General features: G+C 46.7%; 2 protein-coding genes across 4 annotated transcripts in view; one reads left to right on the top strand and one right to left on the bottom strand.

The window, feature by feature from the left end:
• Nucleotides 1-3075, top strand: part of LOC143323731 (coagulation factor IX) — a 5311-nt gene extending 2236 nt beyond the window's left edge. Inside the window, exons 6-10 of the mRNA XM_076735748.1 lie at nt 130-428; nt 899-1013; nt 1249-1445; nt 1532-1657; nt 2579-3075. Of these exons, the coding sequence (XP_076591863.1) occupies nt 130-428; nt 899-1013; nt 1249-1445; nt 1532-1657; nt 2579-2842 (1001 nt within the window). The 3' untranslated portion in view covers nt 2843-3075. The remainder of the gene's footprint in view (nt 1-129; nt 429-898; nt 1014-1248; nt 1446-1531; nt 1658-2578) is intronic.
• A 1371-nt stretch (nt 3076-4446) lies between these two features.
• Nucleotides 4447-12500, bottom strand: part of masp1 (MBL associated serine protease 1) — a 16366-nt gene continuing 8312 nt past the window's right edge. For 2 of the 3 annotated variants that reach the window (XM_076734606.1, XM_076734605.1), the window contains exons 5-9: nt 11820-12016; nt 11602-11749; nt 11405-11523; nt 10732-10810; nt 10024-10221 (exon numbers count right to left, since the gene is read on the bottom strand). In XM_076734606.1, coding sequence (XP_076590721.1) covers nt 10157-10221; nt 10732-10810; nt 11405-11523; nt 11602-11749; nt 11820-12016 — 608 coding nt within the window. In that variant the 3' untranslated portion in view covers nt 10024-10156. Of the gene's footprint in view, nt 5858-5964; nt 6154-7450; nt 7699-7876; nt 7952-9281; nt 9411-10023; nt 10222-10731; nt 10811-11404; nt 11524-11601; nt 11750-11819; nt 12017-12500 lie in introns of those variants that run through there. The other variant, XM_076734607.1, reaches the window with a different exon arrangement.

Consider the following 12500-nt stretch of genomic DNA (forward strand, 5'->3'; position numbering starts at 1 on the left):
CTGCACACAGTTCTGCTGATACTGCTGTCACTACTGCAGTCCATGGACGAACAGGAAGGTGGAGTAACCGCAGACGGATGCTGGACAGGTCTGACCTGCGTAACGTCTGTTTTTTGTGTTCCTGTCCAGCGTCCTTCCCCTGCGGTCGTCAGCACAGTCAGGTGTTGTTGTACCGAGGTCGCTCTCTGTGGACTCACCCCGATGGGGTCAATGTCAGCCGAGAGCAGATGGACAACGGCACGGACGGCTGGGTGCCGACCCTGAACTCAACAGAGACGCAAGAGGAACTGATGACAGTGAACGCAACATCTGAACGGGGAGCGGGGGAGGAGACGGAGCTGGGGGCGGAGGATGGGGGAGGAGTTGAAGCAGGCACGCTGCGTATCGTGGGTGGAGTCCTGGAGAGACGAGGAGGGAGTCCCTGGCAGGTGTGGACACATTTTCACTTGATTTTCATTAATTATGCACCAGCGTAAAGCAGCTGGTGTCCCTGATGGTGACGTCTCCACAGAGACGCTCAGCTCATCGTTGATCCGTCGGACACAAACTTCTCTGTTCCTCTTCGCTCTCAGTGACTCGTTTTCACAATAAAAGCTGTAAAAAGTCTCAGTTCACTTCCTGCTGAGCAGCAAACAGCAGACAGACTCAGTCAGAGACCAGCTGGTGGACATTTAGCATTTAGCAGCTAAAGAGCAGATGTGTCCCTCAGGAGATGGAGGAGACCAAAACCAGAGCTGAAAGAGAGACAAGACTGGACGGACGTCCATCACGAGACACAAACTCGAGTCCACATCCATCATCAGGTTGATCTGCTGAATGTGAAACAAACTGTGTGTGTGTGTGTGTGTGTGTGTGTGTGTGTGTGTGTGTGTGTGTGTGTGTGTGTGTTCGTGTTCAGGTTCTGATCCGCAGGTCTGATGGTTATGGTTTCTGTGGAGGGACTCTGGTCTCTGATCGCTGGGTGGTCTCGGCAGCTCACTGCTTGGATGAGACTGTGGACCACGTGACCATCGGTGAGGCGGTCTGTGGGCGCTTTCTGTTCAGCTCATGGCCTCCTCACGCCTTCACATCATTTTCACAGCAGTAACTCGTCACACGTCCAAATCCCACAGCAGACATGACAGTTTGATTATTGTCAGTAAAATGGAAGAGGAGGGAGGAAGCAGGATGAGCTGAATGCAGAGCACCATGTGAGCACAGACAGTGTGTGACTGGGACAGAAGAAAGTGTCTTTGTGTCTCTGTGCAGGAGACTTTGATAAGCAGCGTCCTGATCCAGGTGAGCAGCTGATAAAGGTGCAGAAGGTCATCGTTCATCCTCACTTCCACTCCTTCACCTTCGACAGCGACATTGCTCTGCTGTACCTCGCCCGACCTGTCATCAGGGGCCCCACTGTGGTCCCAGCCTGCCTCCCTGACCCCCACCTGTCCAAATACCTGCTTCAGGTAACTTTATTTACAACACTGTTGGCTGTCGGTCTGTACATCGAAGGACAGGTCCGAGATCAGAGCGTTTGTGTTTGTGTGTTCAGGAGGGTAACCGGGGTGTGGTGACGGGCTGGGGGCTTACTCGCTACCTGGGCAGGTCCTCCCGGTTCCTTAGGAAGGTGACGCTCCCAGTGGTCAGCTACAAAGACTGCACCGCATCCACTGAACAGGTGATCAGATCCACCTGAGAACACATGCGTGTTAACATCGCTGCTTCGCCTGCAGCAAGCAGCAGATCCTCAGTGAACGACAGATTTGATCCGTTACGTTCGTTAGATATTTTACATACATGCTACGTATTTTACTTTATTTATATTTGAAGTTATTTCATATGAATTAGATTGTTCACCAAGAGAAAAACTCCATTTCCAGCAGCAGGAAACGCTAAAAAACACTGCACACACTGCAAAATACTGTAACTACTGCACACACTGTACACACTGTGAATACTGCACACACTGCACACACTGTACACACTGAATACTGTACACACTGTACACACTGCACATACTGTGAATACTGTACACACTGCACACACTGTGAATACTACACACACTGTACACACTGCACCTACTGTGAATACTGTACACACTGTGAATACTGCACACACTGCACACACTGTACACACTGAATACTGTACACAATGTGAATACTACACACACTGTACACACTGCACATACTGTGAATACTGTACACACTGCACACACTGTGAATACTGCGCACACTGTACACACTGCACACACTGTGAATACTGCACACACTGTGAATACTGCACCTACTGTGAATACTACACACACTGTACACACTGCACACACTGTGAATACTGCACACACTGTGAATACTACACACACTGTGAATACTACACACACTGTACACACTGCACACACTGTGAATACTGCACACACTGTACACACTGCACACACTGTGAATACTGCACCTACTGTGAATACTGTACACACTGTGAATACTGCACCTACTGTGAATACTGCACACACTGTGAATACTGCACCTACTGTGAATACTGCACACACTGCACACACTGCACACACTGCACACCAGTCTGTTGGTAACGTGACGTGTCCATCCTGCAGGTGATCACAGACAACATGTTCTGTGCAGGCTACCTGAAAGTCAGTATGGACGCCTGCAGTGGAGACAGTGGAGGACCATTCATGGTGCACTACAGAGGGACCTGGTTTCTGACCGGAGTGGTCAGCTGGGGAGAGAAATGTGCTGCAAAGGGGAAGTATGGAGTCTATACCCGACTGGGGAACTTCCTGAACTGGATCAGAGACACCATGGAGAGGGTGGACATCAATGGTACGGAGAGTGGAGACACGAGTCCTTCATCTTGACCCTGACCAGAACCAGCAGATGACAGAAGAACAGCACAGAACGCTGCCAAACAAAGACTTTAATCTTTCAGCGTAATGCAGGAGACACTGATCGTCTCCAGAAGGGTTTGGTCAGGTGACAGATACTGCAATCTCATTGGCTGTGAACTGACTGGTCACCACCACATAAGGTCAAAGTTGAAACTGTGAGTTCATGAGTGAAGCAGGTTTTATAGCTGATGTGGTGCTGCAGTGATCCCACAATAAGATAAGATAAGATAAGATAAGATAAGATAAGATAAGATAAGATAAGATAAGACATTATTAATCCCCCACAGGGGAAATTTGGGTGTTACAGGCAGCAGCAACAGCATCAAAAGTCTAAAAACACATAGAAAGAAATAAAATACAAAGTCAAAACCTGTAAAAAAAAAAAAAAAAACAACAAACCCCTGTGTTTATACAGACGTTCTGTAGTAGAAAGTGCTTTGATAAAAAAGTATGAAGCTGTATATAAAATATTATTGCTAATGTGACTAATTATTACTTCAATGATGAAGAGTTTTAATGTCTTTACTTTGCTTAAAAACACATTTAATTTTTTATTTTGTCCTTTTCTTGATGAAAAATAAATTGATTTCTTGCATTTTTCTCTTTCAGTGTCACTTGTTTCATTTAGACGTCATCGACGTGTTTTTCAAATAAAGTCTCGTCTCATTGACTCTTGTGTCTCCTGTGTCTGTTGTCCTCTTGTCTCTGTAGATCATTGTGTCTCTGTGTCTGTTGTCCTCTTGTCTCTGGTCTCTGTAGATCATTGTGTCTCCTGTGTCTGTTGTCCTCTTGTCTCTGGAGATCATTGTGTCTCTGTGTCTGTTGTCCTCTTGTCTCTGGTCTCTGTAGATCATTGTGTCTCTGTGTCTGTTGTCCTCTTGTCTCTGGTCTCTGTAGATCATTGTGTCTCTGTGTCTGTTGTCCTCTTGTCTCTGGAGATCATTGTGTCTCTGTGTCTGTTGTCCTCTTGTCTCTGGTCTCTGTAGATCATTGTGTCTCTGTGTCTGTTGTCCTCTTGTCTCTGGTCTCTGTAGATCATTGTGTCTCTGTGTCTGTTGTCCTCTTGTCTCTGGTCTCTGTAGATCATTGTGTCTCTGTGTCTGTTGTCCTCTTGTCTCCGGTCTCTGTAGATCATTGTGTCTCTGTGTCTGTTGTCCTCTTGTCTCTGGTCTCTGTAGATCAGTGTGTCTCCTCATTCATGTCTCAGCAGGATGTTCCTGTTGGAGTTGGTTGAGGTGGAGCTCATTTTAACTGAAACTGATGATTCTTTTCATTCTGGATCAATCTGCTGATCATTTTCTCCATCGATCGATCGGTTGATCATCCAAAGCTCCACATGATTCCAAACACATTCAGATCATTGAGATCATTGAGAGGAAAAGCAGCAAATCAAACATGTGAGAAGCTCAAACATCAATGATTCCACAGCAACAGGTGATCAATGACTTTGTCAATCAGCTGATCGATTAGTTTATTGATCGTTTCAGCTGTTCTTGTAGAAACTGTTTCACTCACAACAAAACATATTTTATAAACTCTTCATACATTTTGTCTGTAAATATATTTCCCTCAAAATACACAAAATACTGAAGTACCTCAGATTAGTAGTGAAGTACAGAGTACTATCCCAAACCCAGCCGACCAAGATCCGCTCTGATGAGTTCGAGGCTTTTCTGGTCATTTGTGACTAAATACTCAAAGATTTTCAGAGAATTTCTTTGCAAAAAAGTTTATTATTTTTGGTATAATTCATTGAAATGAGTGTCAAACATAAACGCACGGTGTTGAAAAGTGACGTCAGAACAGAAAATGAGGTAACGTCTGTTAAAACCGAGGCTTCACAGCGTCGGAGGTTCAGATCTGAAGGCGGCGCCCTCTGCAGACTGCAGACGTCATTACAGCCTCAACAAACTGATGGTTCTCTGTGCTGTGGCCTGGGGGGGGGGGGGGCCACAGGACACATCATGGACTCACTGTGAGGCGGAGGGTTCATCCTCTGCAGAGCAGGAATGTGATTCATGTAGACACGTGAACCAAAGTCTACAGCACAGAGGCAACGCCGCAGGGGATTGTGGGACAGAACATGGAGCGAGTCTGTGTCCAGGTCTCTGGCTGGGCAGTGGTTTGTGTCTCTAAGTGGCCCCCGGCGGACCCCGCCTCTCGGCTGGGGCCCCCGCAACCCTCCGAAAACACAGTTTTTCTGATTTTATCTGTTCCCACTGCCAAAATACTCCACTGCCAGTAAAAATACTTTCCTGAAGTACAAGCATGAGAGTATTATCAGCACAATATACTTAAAGTATGAAAAGTAGAAGTACTCATAGTGCAGTAAAATGTTCCCTGTCAGTGTTTCTTGATTACTGTTACTGTAACTAGTAACTGTCAGACAGATGTGAAGTGAAGCATAACAGCATTAGTACAAGTACCTCGATTGTGTACTTAAGCACAGTACTTGGGTAGATGTACTTAATGTATTTGCTGAGATACAGTGAGATACAATTGATCATGTGATCACATGTACTTCCTGTCCACCTCACCAGCAGGGGGCAGCAGCTTCTCTATCCACTCCACGTATTTGGCCACTCGGGTGTAGACGCCGTAGACCCTCTGACTCCCACACTCCTCCGGCCCCCCCCACGACACCAATCCGAACACCGCCCAACTCTGGCCGGCCCCCTCCTCCATCACGAACGCCCCGCCGCTGTCCCCCAGGCAGGTGTCCCTCCCACCCTCGAAGAAGCCGGCGCAGAACATGTTGTCGGTGATGTTGTAGCTGACGGAGCGCGAGGCGTAGCTCGCCTGACACTCGTCCTGAGACACCACCGGCAGCTTCACGTACTGCAAGAGGTCCGAGGTCGTTCCGAGGTCAGAGGTCAGCGTGGGGGGGTTGCCGGAGGAGGAGGAAGAGGAGGAGGCATTGAGGTTGGAGATTCCCCAACCGGCGACTACACCCAGAGAGTTAGGGAGGGGAGCTGGGGGGTCATCCTGAGGAAGAGACAGAGGTCAAAGGTCATCCCGTGGTCTTCAGGGTTTATCATGACCTGGACACAGAGTATTTTCTGTAGTATTAGCAGCAGAAGTATTTGTCCCACCTTGCTGTGAGGTGGGGGGAGACAGACGGGACGGATGACCTCATTGAACTCCACCCGCTCCGTCAGCTTCAGCAGGGCGATGTCGTTGTTGTAGTTGTCGGGCTGGAAGTTTGGATGGAGGAAGATTTCCTCCACTGATCGGCTGGTGGACACACGTTTGTCTGCAGCGTCGTGGAGACCAAGGAACACCTGGAAGACATGCACTGGTTATACTGGGTGTCCTGGTTTATACTGCTCCTGCTGCTTTATACTGGTTATACTGTATATACTGATTTATTCCATCTACACTGCTTATACTGGTTATACTGGTCTACACTGCTTATACTGGTTATACTAGTTGTACTGCTTACTCGCTTCACGGAGTATGCAGGCGCGCGTTGGCAGCCGCGTCCAGAGAAGTTTTAGACATGATTTCATCTTTTGAACTTTTTGTCCTTGGCTGATTGCCTTAACTTTTTACAGACAATTTTTAGCGCCACTGTCCCCAATGTTTTTGTGATTCGCAGCCTTTTTCGCACACGGATATTTTTATATTTTGGCGATACCTGGACTGCTCTCACAGATACTGTGCTACAGATCGTAAGGACGCTCTCTCTATCTGCACAAAGCGGCGTGACAGCAGAAGTCTTTCACGCACACACACACAGGTGGTGTAACACCAGCCTTCTGCGCTCATGTCCAGTTATCACCCGCTCTCCTCCTGCAGTGAAACTAATCAAATTGGGCCTTTTTAATGCCAGATCCATTCACAATAAATCACTACTACTTGGCCAAACCATTTCTGACAAGAATTTGGATTTTCTCTATCTTACTGAAACTTTTCAGAAACCAAATGAATATCTGGCTCTTAACCAGTGTGCTCCTCCTGGCTACAGCTACCTTGCCTGCCCTGGCACTACTGGAACAGGAGGAGGAACTGCTGTGATATATAATACTGTTTGCAGTGTGAAAATCACAGATGTGCCACCTCTGACTTACTGCCCACCTTCATTAGAGAGACCGAGTCCATTTCCTCCTTCAAGTCACTCCTCAAAACCTACATTTTTAAAATCACCTACAAGGACCTCCTCTGAGTTCCTATGAGGACTTCCCCCTTTTACTTCTACTTTTTTCCCCTTCTTTGTTGTTAAGTGCATTGGGTCCTAGAAATGCGCTATACAAGACTGATCTATTATTATTATTATTATTATTATTATTATTATTATTATTATTATTATTATTATTGCCTCTACTGGTTGTACTGGTTTCTCCTGGTTGTACTGGTCTGTCTGTCACAGGCGTCATCAGATCAAAGTCAAATGAAGGATGAAGCATTCAGTCAGACATACTGGTGTTCAGTGTTAGTGTCGACATGTTGACAGTCTTTACTCTCCCCGGAGGATGAACCATGGTGAGTTTAAGGACCCTGTGACCCTCCCTCAGGAGAGGCTGATGACTGAGGCTCATTCTCACATTTCTACCAGTGAAGTAAGTTTCCTCCTCAAACCTTGACGTGTTCGGGGGCCACGGGAACGACGCTGGTGTCCCTCCTCTGGGACCTCAAGACGTGGGCGGCCGTGAGGACCCAGGAGTCGGACAGCAGGGCCCCTGAGCCGAACCAGCGGTCCTCCGGGACCCGGGACAGATCCTCCACGCTGAGCAGAACCTGCCAGGGGAACAGACCGGGCTCGGCGCCACGACCGCCCACGATCCGCTTCACCTGAGGGGGGAGAGAGCGGGACGGACGGCCGCAGGCTGGACAGAGACACAGACAGGAGACAGGTACTGCCTCAGTCCCTGCTCTATGCACTACTGTATGTACTGTATGTACTTGTATTACTCGTAGACGGAACCATGTTCCAAGTAATACAAGACTTGTATGATGGTGTTTGACATGACTCATTAATGCCGACGTGTCACGAGCGCACATTACCTGGCAGGCAGCTCGGCAGTCTGGTTCCTGACTCTGAGCTGATCCAGTCTCCGCTCGGCCCACACCTGTATGAACCTACACCAATCAAACACACACAACAGGCGTGAACCTGAACCCCCCAGCAGCCAGTAACCAGCCAGTTACCCCCACAGTCTGAGGTAGGTCCTCACAAAGATGGCTGAGTTCAGTTAAGTACAAAAACATACACAGACAGAAAGCGGAAGCCAGCCCCAAAACAAAGTAATCTTTGTGGTATTTCTACACACACATACAGTACATTTACTGTTTTTACTGTCTCAGAATCAGTTTGTTGACTGTCTGAGTACTTAGTGCTAAACTAAGGAGACCGTCATTGACCACATGATGATGGTGATGTAATGATGATGTAATGATGATGATGGTGATGTAATGATGATGTAATGATGATGACGGTGATGTAATGATGATGATGATTAATCGATGATGTAATGATGATGATGGTGATGATGATGTAATCGATGATGTGATGATGATGTTGGTGATGTAATGGTGATGTAATGATGATGATGGTGATGTAATGATGATGATGATTAATCGATGATGTAATGATGGTGATGATGATGTAATCGATGATGTGATGATGATGTTGGTGATGTAATGGTGATGTAATGATGATGATGGTGATGTAATGATGATGTAATGATGATGTAATGATGATGATGGTGATGTAATGATGATGTAATGATGATGATGGTGATGTAATGGTGATGATGGTGATGTAATGATGATGTAATGATGATGACGGTGATGTAATGATGATGATGATTAATCGATGATGTAATGATGATGATGGTGACGATGATGTAATCGATGATGTGATGATGATGTTGGTGATGTAATGGTGATGTAATGATGATGATGGTGATGTAATGATGATGTAATGATGATGATGGTGATGTAATGATGATGTAATGATGATGATGGTGATGTAATGATGATGTAATGATGATGATGGTGATGTAATGGTGATGATGGTGATGTAATGATGATGTAATGATGATGATGGTGATGTAATGATGATGTAATGATGATGATGGTGATGTAATGATGATGTAATGATGATGATGGTGATGTAATGGTGATGATGGTGATGTAATGGTGATGTAATGGTGATGATGGTGATGTAATGGTGATGTAAGTCTGTATGTGAATGAAAGGAAACAAAAATACATCAAAATGTGTGAAAGTGAAAATCTTTCGATTCAGAGGACGATGAGACGAGTTCAAACTCTTTGATCACAGGAATGTGTACTTATACTACAAGATATTTATTCATCACTAAAAGAAGTACATAGTGTACTGCACTTTGTAGTACTAATACTTCCTCCAGTATAACTGTGGGTTTTTAACAGTACTATACTCTTACTGTTGCTGCCGTTCGAGGCGCCGTCCCTGCAGACGTAGTGAACTGTCGACCCAAACAGCGTGCTGTTGTCATGGCTACCAAACACCACATCAGCCATGGCGACCACCTTCGGACTCCCACAATCCACCACTGTGACACAGAGGAGACCAATCAGCTGTCAACGTGAAGAGAGAGGACGACGACGATGGTGATGGAGAGGGAGTTAGAGATGAAGGCTAAACGGCCTCAGCTGGTCTCAGTTGGTCTCAGCTGGTCTCAGCTGGTCTGATGTAGTTCAGGTATCATACTCAGATCTGGACCATTTTAAGGAAACTGAAACCTTGTCTGTCAGATGGAGCGTCGTCCTCGCGTTCAGTGTTTCTAACTTTTAACCTCACGAGTCGTTTCCGTAACACAAAAACAGGAAGTGGTTCTCACAAACGTGGTTCAGTTCTCGCCGTTCAGGGTCCAGACTGTTTGTGTACGTGCGGATGAATGAATTTGATGGTTTGTCATGACGTGGAATGAGAACATGAACGTGAAAACATGAAGTGTGATAGAACGTCGTACCTCTGCACACCTTCAAGTCTTCATGCGTTTAAATGCGTCGTCCTCGTCAGTCAAAGAGCACATGTCCACTTCCTTTAAACTGATCTGTGATCAGAAGTCTTCACTGCCACTGATCCCAGAGCAGCTCCGACATCTGCTCTTCAGATCGTAATAATAATGATTCTAATAATAATAATTCTAATAATAATCATTAGATTGTTTTACAGACACACACGACTGCAGATTGTGTTTTTGATTTGTTTTATTAGAAAATAATTTAACGCTTTAGAGCAAACAGCTGACACACGTATGAACTGCTCCTTCAGCCAATAAGAACCTCTCTCTGACTAATCTAGACTGTGATTGGTTAAGATGCTGGCCAGAGACCGCCTCCTCCTCCCAGAGTCAGTTTCTACAGAGACAAAGAGAGACAGACAGCAGGAAGGACAGTTGAACTCTGATCTGTGATCAGTGTTTCTTGAGGTTCTGCAGTCACATAAAACAGATTTTGGATTGACAGCAGGACAAAGTCCAGCAGCTCGTCCTGGGACGGAACCGTCAAACATCTCATTCACAAAAAGATCTTCTCTGTCGGCTTTACTGCTGCTAAATGCAGACACGCAGCCTCACGGCTCCACGATTATTGTTGTTGTATTATTATTATTACTATTCTCGTTATGTATTTTACAGAATGAAACAACTTTGCCTGCACGAGTCCTTTCTGTGGACGTCCACTGAAGACCTTCTGAAGCGACAGTAAGCTGAGCGAAAGAAGAAGGTGTTCAATGATTTCAGAGCGACTTCTAGAGTCAATCACATGTTTCTGTTTGTTTCCCGTCTGGATTTAAAATGTAACATTTAATGAGAGCAGCGATAACATCAGCGCCACCTTCTGGCCTCGCGGCGTCGAGGACTTTCTTACTTTGACAGTGAGGAGGAGCGCTGCTCCACGATCCATCGGACTGACAGTCCATCTGATAATGGTCCAAATACTCTCCGTCCTAAACCACAGAGACATGAAGACACCAGACAGGAAATGAGACAGCAGTGCAGTCCTCTCCCTGCAGTAAAAGTACAGCAGTACTCTCAGCTCCGTGCAGTAAAAGTACTGTGTGTGCAGTAAAACGTCTCCTGTGTCTGATCTCTGATTCTGTGACTTCATCAGTTCATCCAGAAGCTTCAGTGTCAGAGCAGCATGTTACTGGTGGAGCTGCTGCAGGTGGAGGTACTTTAAATACTTCATGTACTGTGAGCTAGTTTTTAAAGAGTACTGGTCTCATGTAACAGCAGCAGTACTGTAGTAACTGGGGTAACAGCACAAGTACAATACGAATCAGAGTTATTGAGGATTTTGTTGAGATGAAGTCACAGAACGTTCACCTGCACCACCTGCTGGTGCTTCATGTCAGAAGACGAAGAAGAGGATGAAGAAGAAGAAGAAGATAATGAAGAAGAAGAAGATGAAGAAGAAGATGATGATGAAGAAGAAGATGAAGAAGAAGATGATGATGAAGAAGAAGAAGTGAGCAGCACGTCTGTTCAGAGCGTGAAATTCAACCTTGATGACACTTCCGACTCCCAGGAAGTAATTTTACCTTCAGCAGTCGGTATCCAGGCTCACAGGTGACCAGGATGTGGTCTTTGAAGAAGTATTCTGATTGGACAGGGTTCAGCAGGGCATGGGGCGGGGTTTCGGGTACCTGACACTGACTTCCTGTCAGGACAAAATAAAAGCATGTGAGGAGAATGCTTCAGGTGAAGAGAGCTGACAGGAAGCATGCGTGTGGTCCACCTGTAGCCGTGTAGGTGATCCTCCAGCCCAGGTTTTCTCCGGAGTTGTCGCTGTGGAAGAAGACGACGGCGACGTTGCTGTCGGTCTGAATCTCTCCTGGAGATCGATTCCCGCAGAACGGTCCCAGCTCGCCGCCGCCTGCTTTAATCTGACACACACCGCCGATTAACACGCCGCGCAGCTCACCTGAGCGTCTGCGCAGGTGCGCTTATCCTCACCTTGACGTGGTCGTAGGGGCAGCTGACGTCCGGGTGGTCCTCCACGTCGAAGCGGGGGTCAAACTGGAGCCGGAGCCTGAAGCCCGGATCCACCTCGATCCGGTACAAACAGTCCGAGCTCTTCGGGTACGGAGAGGGAAAATCAACGCTGCTCAAAACACCGGAGCGTTCCCTGAACACACCATCACTGCACTCCACTGAACACACACACACACGCACGCACGCACACACACACGCACGCACGCACGCACGCGCACGCACGCACGCACGCACGCACGCACGCACACACACACACACACACACATACACACCGTGCTGAGCTGAAGGGTCATGTCATGTCAAACGTGTGTGTGTGTTTGTGTGTGCGTGTGTGTGTGTGCGTGTGCGAGCCTCCTCCACACAGAAACATGCAGAACATGTAAATATTTACAACCAATCAGGAGCTTCTATCAGTCAGAGGTCAGAGTCCAGACACTGGACTGGACACACACACACACACACACACACACACACACACACACAGACACACACACACACACAGAGTCAAACACTGCAGTTCCTTGAATGGTTCCAAACCTCAGCCAGTCCCCATAGACCCCCATATTAAAATGGGCAGAAATAAACACGTTTGCAGCCTCGTACAAAAACCATTTGGTCCTCGAGAACCAATTTACTCACTCG

Source organism: Chaetodon auriga, chromosome 7, assembly GCF_051107435.1.
Source record: "Chaetodon auriga isolate fChaAug3 chromosome 7, fChaAug3.hap1, whole genome shotgun sequence".
Taxonomy (NCBI): domain Eukaryota; kingdom Metazoa; phylum Chordata; class Actinopteri; order Chaetodontiformes; family Chaetodontidae; genus Chaetodon; species Chaetodon auriga.